The sequence below is a fragment of the Melospiza georgiana genome, chromosome 2 (genome assembly GCF_028018845.1).
Source record: "Melospiza georgiana isolate bMelGeo1 chromosome 2, bMelGeo1.pri, whole genome shotgun sequence".
Lineage (NCBI taxonomy): Eukaryota > Metazoa > Chordata > Aves > Passeriformes > Passerellidae > Melospiza > Melospiza georgiana.
This window is the reverse complement of record NC_080431.1, coordinates 64,641,147-64,660,616: the sequence shown is the minus strand read 5'-3', so window position 1 is coordinate 64,660,616 and position 19,470 is coordinate 64,641,147. Positions and strand designations below refer to the sequence as shown.

The window sequence follows — 19,470 nt, the reverse complement described above, 5'->3', positions numbered from 1 at the left end:
ACATGAGCTGGGTGAAGCGTAAGCAAGAGGAGTGTGGGGGATAAGGAGCTGGCAATGTTCTCCAGGCAGGTTCCTTACGCCAGCCAGGCTCACCTTACAGAGATCCCCAACTGCACCTTGGAACAAGAACTGCAGCAGTGCTTTGGGTGACCCAACATTCCAGCCCTCGGGAAGTGGCCTGAAAGGGGGAAAATTGCTTTGGGGTCTGGCCAGGGTGCCTGGGAGAAGGAATTTTCAGGTTTCATCCAGCTCTACAAAACTTTCAGGCATGCACAAACCTGGATTTTAACTTATGTCTTACCAGTTTCAGGAATAGAAAGTATTTTCCCTGGTGGGGGAAAAAGAAAGTGAACTAAATTCAGTGACAGAAGTGCCTGTCTCAGGCAGTGTTTTGCTACCTGTTCTCCCACTGCAGCCACCTCCAGCAGTTGCTGGGGACTCTGGCATGAGTCACATGTTTGCAGAGTGCCTATAAGCACAGAGCTGCTGGGACTCAAACCCAGTTAAACATTTTGGGCTTTTTGGGAGGTGAGACCATGGTAATCCTGAGTACTGAGCTGCCCCCAATGTTCTGCCCTGGTCTCATCATGGTCATGATGGCAAGGAGCACTCCAGGAACTGCAGAGAGGGATGATGTTAGTTTGTTTGTTCATTTATTTAATACCTGATTAGATGAGCTCCCCTTGGTTCCTCTGCGACAAAGCAATTTAATTAATGCTGAAACTGCGCACACGGGATGCGGCAAAGCTGCGCACGGTTGGCACGGGCTACATCTATAGAATGATTTGGGGAAAAGGAACACGTCAGCACGATAAAAATGGAAAGTGTTAGTGTGCCATGTGCTGCCTGGAAATGGGGCTGCTACCCTATTCTGAACCTGGATCAGACTTCTAATAAAGTTAACTTGCTCACCCCAGCTTTTACCATTTGAAAGGAATCGAATGGAACACCTGCCCCCAGCTGAGGGCCAGCAAGTGCTGCCATAGGAGGCAGGCAGGCTAACACTCTAACTCCTCAGTGCACAAAAACCATGGAAAGCCAGGCGGCAGCAGAACTTCAGTCAGACCACGACAAAAACTGGGAAGAAACCCCCAAATGGTTGCAGGTTTACAACATTGCCCTCGGCAGTGAGGGCAGTGAGGTGGCTCAGCAGTGAGACTCAGGGTGCCTGCACTCCATCAATTGCTTGCCCATCCGGCCAGGGCCACCTGCAGCCCGGCTGCTTCCAAATCCACACCCTGCTGCAGGCACAGATGCAAAGATCACTGGTGAATTTAGAGAAAAGACCCAGGATGAACTACAAGGAGAAGCAAAGCTGCTGGCCAGCAGTCAAGGGTGGAAACAGCATGGAGGGGAGAGGGACAAAGACATCACCATTTCAAGTGGCAATCAAGTAGCTTCCTGCCTTACAGACCAAGCACCGCTCTTTGATGCCAGACATTCACAGGCACGACTGAATTCACTCTCTCCTGCCCTGCTGGATAGCATTTTTCATCGTGCAACTCTGCTACAACATTTCAGACAGACCTTTACCTACAGGTAAATACCAATCTGCAATTCCAACAACATCCTCACCAGGGCAAAATCCCGCCTGCCGCGGAGGTGGCTGCGAAAGCTCCTGCGTCTGCCCAGAGGCAGGGCCGCGCCCCCGTCCCCTTCCCTCGCAGGGCAGACTGCGGCCATTCCCGGCCATTCCGGCCCACCCAAAGCGGCTGCCGCAGCAGGGCAAGCGCTGTTCCCGGGCTGGCTCCTTCAGCAGCTGCTGGGGGAGCTGCCATCCCTTCCCAGAGCAGCTCCTGCTGGCTGCTAGCAGCAGATGTGAACCTGCATGTTCCAGCTAATGAGCTGCCAATGCCACCTGTCAGAGCCGGACCAGGCCAGCTTGAGCAACGCTACAACCAACAGTGAGAGGAGCCCAGAGCTTTCCTTGTACCAGAAACTCTATTTTCATGCTTCTGGTTTTAAACCTGGCTGCTAAGGTACACTTCATCTTGCCCAATTCCCCCTCTGCAGGGCATCCACCAGAGAACTTCAGCACTGAGTAGAGAAGTTAAAAAGCATCCTAGGCAGCCAGGGCAGCACTAGATAAAATTCTCAGGAATATTTTGTGGTGGTACTAAAGAAATATTTGCACAAAAGGGTTTTACTACGTTTAACTGTCAGTACCTGAAGCAAGCACAGTCCTAACGAAGGCTCCTCCAAGCAGCAGCTATTGCAGAAACACTTGCTAGACATGAAACTCATGGTGGCCTCTGTGCCTTGGTCCCCTGAGCAGCAGGAACACCTCTAAGCCCCTGCATGGGTCATGCAGGGAGAGGGAGGCCGCAGAAACAATTTTAAATAATCACTCACATGCTGAGCAAGGCAGTCCCAAGACCCCAGCGCTGGCCTATGTGTGCAAATCAGACCCTGAAAACTCCACAGCTTTGGATTTTATGTTCCTCTTGGCATCTTAAACCCAAAGTTTGTCTTCCAAGGGCTGAGCCAGGGCCTTGTTCCAGCTGGTGGTGTGCTGGTGTCCCAGTCAGAGGCAGGGGAGGCTTCTTTCTCGACAGCCCCTGTCTCTGCAAGGGTTTCAGCAGAAGCCTGGCCACAACCCACTGCCCACCCTACGCCCCTGCAGCCCTGAGGTGTGGGGGATGTGGCTCCCAGCCCTGGCAGGATGGAGGGCCCAGGGCACACAGCCCCTCCTCCTTCAGCCAGGCTGGAGGGCTCTGCCAGAGGCGCTGCCTGCAGGAGCCACAGCAGCAGCTCCAAGGCAGGTCCCAGCTCTGTGGGATGCTTGCAGGGCCCCGGGGCAGCTTCCTCCTTGGGCAGTTGTCATCCAATGATTTTGGGCACGTGCCAGAGGCTTCGGATCCAAGTCTTCTGAGGGACCTACCAGCACAGTTCCCAGTGCCACTGTGCAAGAAGGCACTGCAAGGAACACAAAATTCTCACTGAGGAATATACCAAGGTTTGGTATATTCCCAGGGCTGCTAGCTGGATTTGAGAATAATTTGGGTGTCCATCTACTCATTTAACAGCTCCTTAATTACCAGCTGTCTTTTCCTTCAACAGTAATCCATTCTTTGTAAACAAAGCCTCTCATTGGCTTACCTGGTCATAGCACCAGATATTTACCTGGAAACTCCACTTTGGATTGGTGCTACAAAATCAATTAAACCTTCTCCGAGAAGTGAAAGAAAATCCACTAGCACCACTGATCATCAAATGAATAGTGATTCTCTGGATGAATGTTAAAACCCATTTATTCAGGCTTTTGTGCAGGGTGCACAGTCCAGCGATTACGTATACACAGTATGCACATCCTGACAGCATACAAAAAGGCAAGGAGCAACGGGGTGCTTACACTGGGAATGTATATACAGACATATTAAACTGGGATTTTTACATTAGAAAATTATCTGACACTGTTCAGGTATCATCAAGGGTATAAGAAATTGTGTACAAAACCAATAAAACTTGGAAAGTATCTACTGTCATTTCACTTTACCCAGGCTGGATATAAGTCAGGCTTCCCACACTACATCACTTGTGGACAAAGCCTATAGGATGGCCCAAGCACTCTGGAGGGTCACATTACTCTAGCACATCCCATTACAAGTTAAAGATTAACACATTAGTCTTATTTCCTGTTTTCCTGGAAATAACAACAGCTTAAATATTCAAATAGCTAATTTTCTCCTGGGAAAAGACAACAAAGGAAAGATTTAGAGACCACGAGAGAATCAAACACTAATGAAATGTTGTAACAGCATTTCCTGGTCCTTCCAAAAACTCTTCACAGACCAGGCACCTAAGTTAAAGCACTGTATACTGTCCAGATTTACAGAAGTGCAATAGTAGGCCTTGGCAGACCCCGGGTCCTCTGCAGATCTTTACCTTGCTCCTATCCTAAGGGTTGCAAGAGATCGTACTTTTGTAACCTGCACAGAAAGACACAGAGAGATCAAACAGATTTAGCAAAAGGATACTAAACAATAGACAGAAATATACAGCAACATCATATGAGCCATACTTCACTTCCTGCAGCTATTCCATATATAACTTCTGGCTGAAGCTTTTTCCTAAGGTGTCAGCAGAACAAGGGAGCATCAGAAATACACGATTCTTATGGCCAAGGCACCCAGGGCACCCAGAACCCAACTTCACAGGCTTTCAGCTTGAAGAGCAGGTCCAACTCTCTATGTACTCTTCTATGCCAAATTTTTGCACATGGCAGTTCAGTTTTGCTATCAAATTTTAGCATTACAAAGAACCTAAATAAAAATCCACCCAGGGGGTAGTTTTAAAGGACCAATCCACTCTTGCAGGTAACACAAACCCCATGTGAGTGCAACACAGATTCTGTTAAAACTGCTCCCAAAGATGGCTGAAATAAATGCCTTGTGCACAAATACACCAAATATAGGACATATTTGTAGAACATTCAATCACAGCCAGTATTTCAGACATATTTTTGTTTTAGCACAGCACACGTGCTGTTTGCTGCGTAAGCTCTGGCATTTACTTTACTCCATTTGCTCCTTTGCATGCGCCTTTTGGAAAAAAAGGTAAGGACAGCATAAAGAATCTCTCTCAAATTTATTTCTCTCCTAAAGTTTAAAGTTTTCTGCTGGAAATCTTCACAATGAGTCAAAACTTACTTGAGTGGAGACACATTTCAAAAATTTATATTTTCCATGTAGAGAAAAACATTGTTGAAGTGGCTTGAAAATTGTTTTCCTTTCAGAGAATGATTCCCTTAAATGTATTATGACTAGGCAAAGAATAACCAGTATTTTATATTCAGCCTTTCTATGTGAACCTTCCTTTGTTGCGAACATCTCATTCTGGTTGTTTTAGAGCAAGAAACACTTCAGCTGTAAGTAGCAGTATATCATAATACTCTTCAAAATTAATCAGGAAAAACAGTAAATAACCAAATTTTCTTTGATATTAGTAAGAATGGAGAATAAGCATCTATTCAAAACAAAGAAGCCTTAAATAGGATTTTTTTTTTCATTTATGAGTGCAGGTACAGTATATAACCTGTAGGAACATCAAAATTCTATACCACAGACTGTTTCCCTCACAGATCATTTTCTGGCACAGAAAGTCAGCAAGAACTTCCAGGGCTTGACCATAAGCAAATAAGGCATGTGGTTAAGACTGGTGCTTTAAAAGTCTGACAGCAATTCCTGGACATGGGTGGGGAGAAGAAACAGGTTTCTGTCAGTGAGTGAAACCATAGGCTGGGAAGGCACCACTGAAACCAGTGAGATGTTTCCTGGTACCAAGAGATCCCCAGAACAGCTGGCCTTCACAGGTGGCTAAAATCAAACATGCAGATAAGTAGATTGATTTGAGATCAAGAACAGAACTGAACCATATTCACTCTGTCTGATGTGATATTTTTAAAATTGTATTTTAAACACAGTTTTAAAAAGTCTAATTTTTAAAGCTATTCAAGCCTGAAGTTCCTATAAGTAGCAACTGCTACATTTCACTCACTTTAATACAACCATTACAAGGCCTGATGCCACAAGCTATATTAGAAATCACCAGTTTAACCATGCTATCTATATATTTTTAAATATGTATATGTGCATGTACATATATAAATTATCAAGCTCAGTAAACACAAAACAAATCATGATACCTCTCCCTCAGAAAATAGTTTCTTCCATTAAGCTCCAGATTGCAAAGATAATTTCAGTGTCATAGGCAAAAGATAATTTTACCAAATTGCTGGAGAGGAAAAAAAAAGCATTTTTACTCTTAAATTGGTGGAATAAAACAAGACACAACAGAAGCAATTAAGTGAAATATGACTCAAGGAAGATTCAATATTTTCTTCTCCAGTGCTCTCAAAATAATCCAGCAAGTGCAAATAAATAAAAAACCATATGAGTTTTACCAAAGTACTTTTCTATCATGAATTTAGTTTGAGAAGTCTACCTTGTCATACCTAGCTGTCTGCCTCTATTTTACACCTTAGGTCTAATTAGTTAGCTCAGTGCACCCAATTTTTTTGCTAGGACTGCAAGCTTAAACTTACCCTCACAATGTTTTTGAATTCATAATTATGCAACATCTTCCATACCTATCTTAATTTGCATTCTCATATTGAAACAAAGTTATTTAATTGCATTGAAACTGTCAGTGATGTAAACTGAAATCTGTTCTTCAGATGAAATAAAAGACATGACACGTTAGCAAGAAGAAAAAGAAAACAACATAACAAAGACAAGCCCAAACCAAAACCAAAGCCAAGCAGTAAAGCAGCAAAGAGAAGCAAGATGCAAGAACCAGTTCAAAGAAGACAGGGAGAAGCACATATGAAAGGATCATCCCAAAGCATACAGAAGCCACTGTTAGAAAGAAGTAGAATTCCAGAATTTCTTTTTTCATGGCCCTCTATTACAAGGAATAGAGACAGGTATTTTTCCCCCACACCTGCCACTGTTTTTTACAGAGAGGTGTCCTGGGGTGACTTTATGATGCTCGTATCCCCACTTGTCTGTTTGGCCCAGAAATAAGTTGTGCACCTTTAAGGCAGTTCTGAGAGTGAAGCGGGGGGAGAGAAGAAGTGTGCAGTTTGTTTGCAGAAGCTGCACTCACTCCACATTCCTGATCCTGGACTGGGTTGTCTGCAGACAGATGGACAGACAGCAGGACAGAGCTCTCCTTTTGCTTTTTAGTTAGTTTTAGCTAGTGAGCTACAGCCCACAAAGGGGACATTCTGAGTTTGTCATCTCTTTGGAGTGGCAAGAGGTTTTATTGTTTAATACTGTTTTCTTTTTTATTTTTGTGCTGGCGAGTGCTTTGCCTGTTAAATAAACAGTTTTTTCCACTTTTCTCCAAGGAAATATTTCCCCAAACCAGCTGGGGGAGGGGCCACTATTTGCTTTCTAGAGGAATCCCTTGGGAGGTTTTCTCCCAAATTTGCCCTAAATCAGGACAACAGGGCAGGCTGAAGAACCATGGGATCCCTGACTCCTGCTCTCAGGTATCTGTGCCTATGCTATAGAGGAGTTCAGCTTTTACAAGAGTGACCTGCAGAGAAGCAGAGAAGGTTCAAGCCAGACAGGAATATAACAATAAATAAGCCTTATTTAGGACTCCACAGGAAAAGCCAACTATTTCATGGCTGCTTCTTTTTTCTTTTTTTATTTACATCCAGGACACCTGTTGTGCAGAAAAGCAAAGCTGCAGCACCAGGCAGTTGTACCTGACAGCTCTGCTGTTTGAGCAGGAATAACCATCCTGCTCCAATGCCTTCTCCTGCCTAGTCCAGACAGCCAGATGAGCTACATAGCGAAAGCACAGAATTTCTCTCTCTCCTACATAATCCCTTGTGCATGTGAGCTAGGCTCAAAGCTGAACCTCATGGGTATAAACACCATGATTCAGATTCTACATTAACATATTTGTGTTCTGACATTTTCTCCAGAAAGCTACCAGCAGTTATTAACTAGTCAATACAATTATTTATGCTATAAGGTGGCATATGCCATGCATGTCTGGTAAGTGAACATGCATGCAAAATTAATCCAAAGACTATTTTGAGAAGCAGCAGTAATAGTTCTAAATTTGAAGATGATGAGTTCACTGGCTTTGCTGAAAACAACACTAAGATCCCAAATGCAAAAGGAGAAAGAGCTGCGTTTCCAAATGGTATGGAAAAGTACAACTGGCACTGAGCAGTGAGACAGATGCCCAAAACACTGTTGACAAGAGAAGAGATCCAAGAATTCAAAAGGTGAATTAAACTTAAGAAACACTATCAAGGACATGAAACAAAACAGTGGAGTGCTGATTAATGGTGTGAAGATTTCTTAAATTTTTTAGAGTTTTTTCTGATGTGTGAACAAGGTTACCTGAATCTCAAACTGAACCTGCTCACTTGGACGTAAATGAATTTGTTCCCAGCAAGAAAGGCAGTCGTGATCAGGATCCACTCATCTGTGTATTCTGGATGTTATTTCTCAACTTTGCTGAAGACTGAAATGCACTTGGCAGAAAAGTTTTGCACCTCAGTCTCAATGCAAATGAATCTCTTTCTGGCAACACAAGTGCAATTACCATATTCACAGAGATTATTAATTAATCAGAAGCACTATTTGAATAAAAGTGTGGCTCATTGATATATTCTAAGAAAGCATTTGACACAGTAGTCAACCATTCACCATAAGCTTAGTTTAGCAGAACGTTACTGAAGCCACAGATGAAGAAGTTAAATACTGTATCAAGTTTAAAGAAGAAAAGGAGGGTGAATAAGAGGCGTGAAAGCTGAGGCTGTAGGGAGCTGTGGATACAAGATCCCACTGAGCTGAGCGCAGGCAGCCGCAGGGCTGTGGAGCGATTACTGTTTCACAGGGGCACACATGGGTTTCGTGTTGCTGCACCAAGCAGTGGGGCAGCAGAACCCTGCATGTGCACGGCTCCTGGCCCTGCAGAAACGTGCTGGGGCAAAATTACCACACTGCAGAGGAAGTTATAACTGTAACACAGAGGCCAGGCTGGGAGCATGTGGCCTTAAGAACTCCAAGACCTTTTAGTGCTGGGCAGGAGGCTTTCTGAAAGTCTTCAAATAATGGCAACTCCTCCTCTGTAAATAAGGTACCTTAAAAGCAAACCAAGAAACAAAAAAAACCAAAAACAAAAACAAAAAAAAAAACACACAAAAGAAAAACAAATAAGCACAAAAAGCAGTGCAATTGTCCTACCTCTGAGCTTCATCTCTTTTCACCTGATCCACTTATCCAGAGCACAGGAAACATTAACTCTTATGCACTCGTGCATTAGGAACACTTGCACCAAGCAGGCCGCCTCCTTTGATGTGCACTTCCATCTCCCCTCGTTTCTTCTGCTGCCTAAAGCCTACTGCTGTGAACAGAAACACTCTTGACATATTATTTACAAAAGCCAATAAAGACACCTCATGGAATACCAGCAATTCAAAATGCTCTGTTTCCTCCTGCTAACTTTGTCTTTCCCTAAACTGTGAGCTATGTGGGCATAATCTGTCCCTTCCTGAGGCACTGCTGCAAGTATTGTGATCCCTTCTGAAGAAATTTTGATAGCTTGGTGAGAAAGTCTTTTGGGCCTGGTGAGTCCACTTCATTCACACTGAACAAAACATACACATTTGATATGGCAGCAATCTCTTGAGTGGAAGAAAAAAAAAAAAAAAAAGCCAAGCAAAGCAAAGCTTCTTTAATAGCACTCCAAAGTGGCAGTTCATCAACTCAGACAGTAAAGCGAACACAAGTGACAAACTCCATGAATCAAAACAAAATTAGGCAACTGGCCTATACCTATGGATCAAGACTCAGCTTAGTGAAATGAAAAGTACAACTTACTCCAGAAATTGACTGCTAAATTTGCTAAGCAGATTATTGGTCACACACCTGCCATAGGACTATACTGAAAAGGAGTCCTCCACACAAGTAAATAAATGAGCCAGTAAGGGCATCTAGTGCACATTTGCATTGGGGGTTCTCTCCCCTCACTGAGCCCTCTACCATCACACCAGCCCTTTGGCTTTAAGTTGCCCCTTGCTGCTGACTGGGCCCCCAAAGTGGGAGAAGGAGCAGCCAGGCAGAACTCCCCTGCCTGCAGACCAATTTGCGGGGAGGAAAGGCACTGGACTGTGCTGCTTGGGAACGGAGCAGTGGGACACAGTGCTGGGCAGGTGCCCATGGCCACCAGCCAGAAGCACCTCCTCAGCCAGCCAGGCAGCAGAGCATTCCCACTGGGAAGCAGGTATCCTCCACCTACGAGCACAAACAGCGGAACATGCCCCAAGGGGGTCAAAGAAATAACCACAGTTTGTATGCTGACACATTGACATGTAATACATTTTCCAGGCAAATCTTATCTCCCAGCCAAGAAAAACTGAATTATGTGTATGAGACAACTTCTATTAATAAGTGAAATTTACTCTTTTGTAAGGAAGCTTTCAATTTCATGTTGCCACTTTTACTCTAAGTATATTTACAAACACCAGGATCAAATACCTCAGCCCACTTAGATACATCATCGTTGTTAAAAACCCTGACGTCTTGGGCAGAACAACTTTTTGGATTATCCATAAGTAAACAGACATGGAAAATGCTTGCATAAAAGTTCCTCTTCAAAAGCAAAACGTTTTAATTAATTATTTTAATCTCCAGATTTTCTTTAAAAATTTAGAGAAAATATTTGTGGTACTTTTTATTCAGAAGTTTGAAATACCTCATTTAGAACAAAATTCCTTTTTCCTCAGAGGTGCTCAAAGTAGGTAAATTGAAAAACCCTAAAGAACGTGTTTTAAGAAAAATGCAAAAGCACTATAATGCTTTCCAAACTGGTACAAGTGACAGAAGATGTAGGTTTGGATTTGTAGAACAGACTACTTCAAGAAGACAGAACATCTTCTTGCACAATGAAGCATTCTGTTTGATTGTAATAGTCTGTAAATAGTGGCTCTATTTTGCATCTTTTTCTCTCCAACTCAAGAGCATATTTTTGAAAAAATAATCTTCCAAAACACTTGCCTCCCCTTTCAACCACACTGCTGGGAAGCCACATACCTATGCAGAAGCTCTGTAACCTCTCTACAAGTGAGAAACCTCAGAGCTAAGGCTTCAGCAGCAGGGGCTCCAACAAGAGGGAAGTATCAAACTAGAAATATGCATGTTTACAAGCACCAACTTTTAATTCCTCATGGCAATTCTGCCCTATGGAGCAATAGATAGGGTGATGTGCTTGCACTGAGTGCAAACCCAAACAAATTCAAGAGAGAATGGAATGGCACCTGAGAGGTCTAATTCATGTGAGAACATTTTAGCAGATTATTTGTACATCTATTTACACGGGACTGTTCCTGTCTTTATCAAGTGTATTAGAGAAATGAAAAAGCCCATTAACTTGCCATTGTTTAAAGCACATGGCCATGCATGTGTTTGACAGCACTGTATACTATAAGGCACAGTATCAAAAAAAAAAACCAAAAAAAAAACAAAAAAAAAAAAAAAACAAAAAAAAAAACAAAAAACAAAAAAAAAAGAGACCAAGGTTTAACAATAATTAAGATATTGACCCATTAAACTAAACTTCACTTAACCTGGGGCTAAGCAATATGTAGGCAGTGATTGAAAGTTCTTACATTACCCACAGAGCTCTTCTATGGCCAAATTACCCTCTGTTCTCAAGAGAGCAAATTTGCTCTGATGATTCACATCCTGTTTTGAATCGACAAACACCAATGCTTCCTCCTAACTTATAATATACCATTCTCTAGGGGTACAATTTGATTTTTTAAAATTTCATTCTGACCAGAGTGTGAAACAAAAAGATTAAAATTTCTACACTGCTCTGGAAAGAGAAGCTATTGGACTGTGCTCAGTAAAGTGGTCAGAAAAAAAAGGGCATTAAATAACAACAGTGGACCTCAGAGAAATTAACTGTATCTCTTTATTGTTAACCAATGAATGTTATCCAAAATAGTAGATGTAATTGTAGCTTAATTGTACAACACAAAACATGATGCTAAAGGAAAAAGCATGTGGTAAATTACTTCACTGAGTAATCATTAGATGTATTCTTAGTATTTCTGCACCAGTAAGTGTTCCCAACTGCTGGTGACAGCAGCTATTACCACTTTGTTCATTGTGAAAACCTGTATTACAAATGGTTGTTCCTGGTTGTTTGAATTAAAAAAAAAAAAAAATCACACAGCTTTATAAATGGATCGAATCCGTTCAGTCTTACTCTACATGTTGTAGATTTAAGAACAACAATCTTTACTGGTGTTTTCTCCAAACACTGAAACTGATGGATCAGTGTTAGTGCACACCTTCCAGGGAAAAATGAAAACTCACTGGAAGCACAGTATTTCACCTGCCATGCCAAACTGTTCAAATACTTGAGAAATTTGCTTAAGCTTCAGTGTATGAAGCCTGTGAAACAAAAACTGTTCTTACAATGCACTGCAAGTTGAAACACCAACTTCCACCAAGCAGCATTTTAAAGCATGTGCACAGCATCTGCACATCAGTCTTCAAGGTCAAGCAGATATGTTTAGCCCCACAAACCAAAAATATATTAATGCATCTTTATTTAATTTTCATGATGTCACCCCACATAGCCAAACTTTTACTCCGCAAAATAAAAAAAACAAACTTAGTCGGACTGTTCATGAGAAATTTAGACCTATTGTGCATGAAAAAAATGTTTAATAAAATGGCAAATTTTAATAGATGAGTGTAAATTTATGAGTGCATAATATCAAACAGAAAAAAAGCTGAACCATCCTCAGAGAAACCGAGGTTCTTCCACTGTCAATATTTACTAGGGTACTCTAACAAAGGGAATAACTGAAGTCCACATTAACTGTAAAGTTATTACTAAAGTTCAATTTCTAAGCAAATTTCTTAAAAGAGCAGGTTTCCTTTTCAAGAGGGAAAGGACTTAATAATCTGACATCAGATATGACAATTACAATACTAGCTTCACTGAAAACTGAAGCTACAAACACTTTTACTCCAATTCTGGGAAATTTCATTTTGTATTTGAAACCCAAACTGACTGACACACACACCCCTCCCAGAATATAGTATACCAGTGACAGGTTACAGCTTTAAAATACACCAGATGCTTTTACAATTTAAACTCAACAGAAGGCAGTTAGACAGTACTTAACATTATAAATCCATAATAAAGTAAAATAAAATTATAGGAGTAAGGTCTCCTAGCAATCTTTGATGTTACTGTGTAGTGACAGTAAATTTAAACAGTTATTTTCATGGTGTTTGAAGGACCAGTCATCATGTACATAGTAGTGAGGTAGGATACTGTCCCCTTCCTGGGACTGATGTTTTCATATGCTCCCTTGCCAGAAAGGTCCAGGTCTCCCTACTGCAAATAAAATAATTACAAGCAAATAGCACATTAAGCTTTGTTTATTTTTTTCCCTCTTTGATCCATTGGAACATTTTGCACATCTAAAAGAATCAGCTAGGAAAAGCAATATTTACTCAAGCCTATCAGCAGCCATGTGCTGCCCACAGGTAGTGTTCCATTTAAAAACATTTCCTGGAACTACCACCTGCCATCCAGACCTTTGTGAACAGGTAGGCAAAGAAAACCATCAATGATGACAGGACATGAAACACCAAAGAATTTCACTTGGGAAAAAAAAAAAAAACAAACAAACACAAAAACCCCCAAAACAAAACAAGAAAAAACCAACCAAAACTGAAAGTGTTAAACTCTTAATGGAGTAGCTACATTGAAAACCAATTTAAAACTTCATACTGAAATAGGACCTATCCAGTTTAGGTACAGTTCCATTCTTCTCTCTATTTCTTAATGTTTAAGCAATATATACACTTGTCAGTCATTAAATACTTCACATCTGTTTCCAAAGTGGGGGGGGGGGAACCCAAACAAACAACGAAACTGAAAACACAATGGGGAAAACCTGCTCTTAACCTCCACACCCTCCCCCCACCCAAAACCTAGGGTTAACAGACTGCCTTACTGTTGAATAGCTTCCCCTAAATTTGTCTTCTAGTCACTGTAGTCAATCTGGTATTAAGTGCTTTGGCAAAGTGGGGTGCAATCCATCAAATCTGCAAAGGCCTGCTTTTTTTCTCTGTTGGTGGTTCAGCTTTACGAGGAACATATATGCAAAATACCAGCTCTCACATTGCTTCAAACTCATCAATACGCTGCTTTGTATTGCCTTGTCGGATTTGCCGGAGAGTCTTGTACTTATCGCGGCCTGCTTTTACATTCTCAGCATGAAGGACATCATTTTGTGTTTTCTTGGTTTCATCTCTGGCTTGAGCCAACTCTGAACTTAAAGCCTGTTGAATAAAATATTTGAATTTAAGTGCTTTGACTAATCCTTTAACAGTTCTGGAGTTTCTGATAATAACTATTCTGCAATCTGGATAAGAATTTCTTGAATGCCAACCTATGGAATGCTTGTTGTGCTCCTCAGTAACTCAAGTTGTGAGGTCTATCAGAAGGAATGTAGAAGGAAAGATAAGGAGAGCATAGGATTCTTTCCTTACATGAGTGTAAACATCAAACTATATTTAAAAAAAGCCTCATACACCATAAAATCCAAGAAGAAAGGAACCAGCAGGATAAAGCAGGAAAATCACCTTGTTTTTAAATTTTTCTGTAACTAAAGACTTATCCCCCTCATCTGGTCAGTGACTGACCAAGCAAGAATACTACACATGCATGCCACTAAGACAATGCTGCCAGACAAAGTAGCAGCTTTCCTTTTCTTCTGTTTTCTTCCCATATAAACATCTTGTAACCAGGAAAAGGGCTACCAGTACTATAGATGATTATACTTTGAGGGATAAGATTTAGCCTGGGAGGAATTGCTCAGTTTTAGGGAAATAAATAATCCAAAATGGGTGTAATTTGAGTTTTCGCATTTACAACAGCTATGAGTGACTACAAACAAACATATATACTACCAAGCAAGCATCTGTTCATACTACTTAATTAGTTTTGGTATTGAAAAATGAAAGCAGTACGTTTTAACATGCAGAGTTCTGAAAATGATATAATTATTAGAAACATTTACTGGCTAATGCAACAGCATAGTTACACTTTAAAGCTATAAAGCACAATTTTGCTATATACTCTATTTCTAGAACACTGTGAATGATATTGGTTGGTAAACTGGTAATAAACCTATCAAATGATAAAGAAGCTGTTTCCTTGGCAGACCATAACATCAGTGAAATTTCTCACAAAAGAAGGATGAACCCCAAAGCCTGAATTGTACTGATACAACTATGAATCTTCATTACCTGGAGCTGTTTCTTAACACGTTCATTTTTCTGTGTTTCTGTTACCCGTTCTTCCTCACTCCTGTGATTCATGACACCATCAGAAGACAGTTCTGCACTGGCTTCAGCATTGTTCTCATCATGTTCATCGTGTTCATTCTCTGTTGGAGGAATAACTGGTGGGGGGGGAGGTGGAGGAGGAGCAGACATCACAGATTTCAGTTCTTCTTTGGTCTTTTCCAAGTCCTCTTGGGCTGCAAAAGCCTAAATACAGTAAACAGTACTTAGTGTCTTTTTAAATGATTTATCAAGAGTCAGGAAAATAAAAATTTGAGATGTTTTCAGACACATGAAACTGTTCTTTATGACTGACATGACAAGCTTACACACTGAAAACTGTTTCAAATCGAGACACAGTAAAAACCAGACATGACTCAAAATAAGCTGTACTAGGGGGTCCAGCTATTTCCAGCAGTAGACAAGAGAAGAGCAAAGGAATAGAGCAATCATACCAATTATTTTCCAACTTTCCTAGCCTCCTGAAATTTAAGACTCAGGAATTTCCTAGATCAAAGGTGATGACTTCAAATTTCATACTTAACCAGAACTTATGAAAATTTGTTCAAACCCTCTTGGAACTCACGCACAGCAACTACTCACATTCCATAGCTGATTACAGATTTTATGAAGAGATACTATTTTGCTTTAAAATTTTGCCCAGCTGCATTTCACGTGCCTTTGTTAACTGTTCTGGTTCAGCTTTCCATCAAACCCCATGATTTTACACATCTCCTGAGGTGTTTTCCTTTCTAACACAAAGCTCCAATCTATTTCACCATCACACAAAAGGAAGCAATTTCTAATCTTTGACCATACCTTTGTGATGAGTCTGCCCCCCCTTCTTGACTATGTAATATCAAGAAATGAGTTAAACAGAAGCATGGGCTGGCTTCAGCAGACTGGAGGACAAAAACCTTTAAGAAAGACTTTTCTGAAGCCTAACAGAAAGGGAGAGATTTGACCCCATGGACTTCTAGTGAGATTTCCGCACTCATTTCCCTTAGCCCTTCTGAAGTTCTGACTTCACACAGCATGGGTTCATTACTTTGTGCTGCCACTCTGAAGCTTCCTCTTCTTTCTTTTTCTTGGCCTCCTCTAGAAGTGCAATCTTGGCTGTGAATTCAGCAATTTCTGCTGCCTGAAACAAACAAAAGAACAAGGAAGAAGTTTTAATTTGGTATCAGTCTGGCTTTGCAGTAGAAGAAAGGAGAGCCTTTGCTATGATCCAGCTTGAAAAGTTAGTTATCATCCACCACTTCTCTGTGAAAAATAGAAATTAAGTGCACATGACAGAGGGAATGAATCGGAGCACTCTTGCCTAACGGAGATACGTCCAGGAAAAAAATATTTCTCTTCTGCACTTCCAAAGCTTGCTGGGAAACAGCAAGCTGTCATTACAAACCAGCATTTCAGGCTGTTTCAGTCTAATACAACTTTAATGGTCCCACCATTAAGATTATGATTCTGGATCATAATCTCAGTACTATTAAACTAAATCTTGCCATCAGAATTATGTGCCAAGTTTACAGCAGATCAAGAGCTCATTTATAGTTGAGAAATAATTTCTTCTATTTTCACGCCTTTCTTGATTATTATGCACAAATCTTGAATTACAAGTAGTCTAACACAATGTGAGAAGACACTGCAAATACTGGCAACAGGAGAGGAAAAGCAACAAAAATAACACAACAAATCCCAGTGTCACCAACTCTCCACCATCACCATCAAGCTTCAGAACAAACCTGCCTCGAAGAACAAGCTTCCCAAAGGGCTGCAGAAGGAAGCTACTCTGGTTCTCAACTGGATAAGCCTAAGACTATTAGAAAGAGAATGTAATAAGTGTTGTCACTCTGAAATGTGGTTGGTCATCTTTTCATCTCCTACAGATCCAGAGTTTTATTTTTGCCTTGCAACATAGTGGCAAGTCTACCACAGTTTTCTAAAACAGTTCCCACAACACTCTCTAACAGTATCCCAAGTACTTTTGTGTTTCAATGTACTTCCTCATTTGACATAATCAAGGGTAAAGGCAAAATTTTCAACTGTCTTTTCCAATCTTAATCCTATTTTGAAGAAAATAATAAAGTTTCTTACTAGCTGCTCCTGGTTCTTCATTTGATCAGCTGCCTGCTTGGCTAGAGCAGCTTTGGCTACTTCAGCTGCTCGACGCTCTTTTTCCAGGCGTTCTGCTTCCTCTTTTGCACGCTTCCGTTCTTGATCCAGTTCTAGAGCCTTTCGGGTCTGCTCCTCTAGCTCTGCCAAGAGGAAGGTTTGCAGACAAGGTATCACCAAGCTCTTCCTCCAATGTATCACAGATACCAGCTGTAATATGCCCAAAATAAAGTAACCTAGAACACTAACCAAGATTTACAAGACCATCTCAAGCTAAGAAAAGCTGTTGAGCACGTTACCCAGAGCTCTGTTCCATGTCTGGTTTCTCTCCCACTTCAAGATATTCTTTGGATGTACTTCATCTCACCTGACATTTCTGACAGCCTAGTGTTTCAGAAAAGTGTCACTCCACTGATAAAAGTAAAAACTCAAATACAGGTACATATCCATGCACGTGCTCCTACCGTGAGGATACTTCATGTACATTTAATCACTCTCTTAAAGAAAGCAAAAAACCTCTTCATATTGAAATGCCTGACAGATTCCTTAATTGCAGGTGAAAATTTAAGCACATGCCTCCAGCAAAATGACTTAAGACCCACTGGAAGGGTCAGAAAAATTCTTTGTATATCAGAGGAGGAAAATTTTAAATCAAGGGAGAGATAATAGCTGTCCAGCTGCGTGCATAGCAAAACATTGAAATCTAAAGGACGGAACCCTTAAGTGAAATAGGAAGAAGTAATAATCTAGAAGTACTGCAAGGTTACATTTACACAGACAAAATTATACTGCTCCCCAATGAGAAAAACTAGGTGACTATGAAAAAAAGTCTTTCTAAAGTTCTTTGCTGGTTCTAATGATAAGATTTCTGCTATGATCTTGGCTAGGCAGAGCTTTCATAGACTCCTCCAATAGAAAAGCCAAAGAACTATTCTTTTTTTCCAACAATCCATTTGCCTTCACCATAGGCTTTAATACTATAAAAGCACCTCCCCAGATATGCTGACACATGCTTCATCTTTGTACTTCTAGTGTTACATAGTAACGTGACCATTATTCTTCAGTTGGTTTCCGAGGCCTACTAGTACAGTTATAAAATTAAATTAACAGCATCACAAGTATGTGGGGTTCTACAAATCCAGTACCTAGAAATTTAATAAAACAAAACTATTTCAAAACACTACTCAAACAAATCTTCCTATGAAGATGGAGAACACAAAACTAACACAGACCATTTATATAAAGACTTTGCCATGTGTGCATAGAAGGCTAAAAAGACCAGCAACCATGAACATTTTGCATTGCATCAGAAATTAGGCTACATTGCTCACAAAGTTATGAGAAAATGTGTATTGTCAAACCTCCAGAATTACTCTGACACTGTCCTGTCCTGGGCAAAATAGCTCTCCCTAAACAATTCCACAGCACAATTAGAGTGTTACTTGTCTGGATGTGTCCAACCTGTTCTGCATTGAAAGACTGAAAAATACAGGTGTACAGCTGGAGAGCAGTGCCAGGCATATGCAATTTATTTGCATAGAGTTAATAAGAGATTCTCTCTATGATGCTTGAAACCAAGGGTTAGGAAAAGAAAGGAGCGACAAAACTTTTATGAATGTGAACCACACCTGAAGCAGGGAAAAAAAAAAAGAACATTGAGAAGAGGGACTGGAAATCATGGAGGTAGGGACTCTACAGGGTGAATAAACACAAAGAACTGTGATTGGTGAAACAACATGTTTTGTCACTCATGTCTGACAATTTCTCAAATCTTACAAGGGAATAGGAAAGGAGGAGGAACAAGGAATTTCCTGATGAAAAGCTAAATTCAACAAAATCCTAGAGAAAGTACTTTGAATCTTCCCCTCTAATTTCCCCGCTCCCTTCAACTCCAGGTGTTCAGCACTTTGAGCATTTCATAATTCTGAGTTGAAGTGTGTATGCATTAATTTTCCTTTTACTAAATCAAAACTTTTGCTACATTAGAAATTAGTTTTATATTAAAAAGATGCAGACAAAAGAACTCACACAGTCATTTAAACACTGAAAAAGAATATCTCTCATATCAAATAGAACACCACTAAATTCTTGCCACTCTTAGTAAAATAAACTTAGCCCCCCCCACCCCCTATCAAAGTACCAAAACACACCTTTGACATAGAAAAAGAATTGTGGAATTGAAGTACCCAGCTAAACTAAACTCTGTCACTAGATTTAAGAAATCTATGACCTCACCTTTCTGAGCTTTCATTGTTTGCTCCTCAATTTGTCTTAAGCGCTCCATTAATTCCTCCTTTTCACGCTCTATTCTTTCCTTTTCCTTTTCTGCTATCTCCCTTTTTTTCTTCTCATTTTCTAATTGTGCTCTGAAAAAAAATAGTGAAAAGGTTTTTTTTTACTCTCCAACATATTAAATGACACTCCTTGGGTGCAGGTAGCTAATTTTTCAGTTTACTCAGCAAGCAGGAAGGACAATTTTAAATACTTCTAATCCTTTTTCTGTTTTAAA

The 19,470-nt window shown here is 40.7% G+C and overlaps 1 protein-coding gene across 2 annotated transcripts in view; it reads right to left on the bottom strand.

The window, feature by feature from the left end:
* Positions 1-3,233: 3,233 nt before the first annotated feature.
* RDX (radixin) overlaps positions 3,234-19,470 on the bottom strand; it is a 44,727-nt gene continuing 28,490 nt past the window's right edge. The window contains exons 10-15 of one of the 2 annotated variants that reach the window (XM_058018256.1): positions 19,197-19,327; positions 16,944-17,104; positions 15,895-15,987; positions 14,811-15,053; positions 13,681-13,841; positions 3,234-3,929 (exon numbers count right to left, since the gene is read on the bottom strand). In XM_058018256.1, coding sequence (XP_057874239.1) covers positions 3,893-3,929; positions 13,681-13,841; positions 14,811-15,053; positions 15,895-15,987; positions 16,944-17,104; positions 19,197-19,327 — 826 coding nt within the window. In that variant the 3' untranslated portion in view covers positions 3,234-3,892. Of the gene's footprint in view, positions 3,930-13,415; positions 13,842-14,810; positions 15,054-15,894; positions 15,988-16,943; positions 17,105-19,196; positions 19,328-19,470 lie in introns of those variants that run through there. The other variant, XM_058018257.1, reaches the window with a different exon arrangement.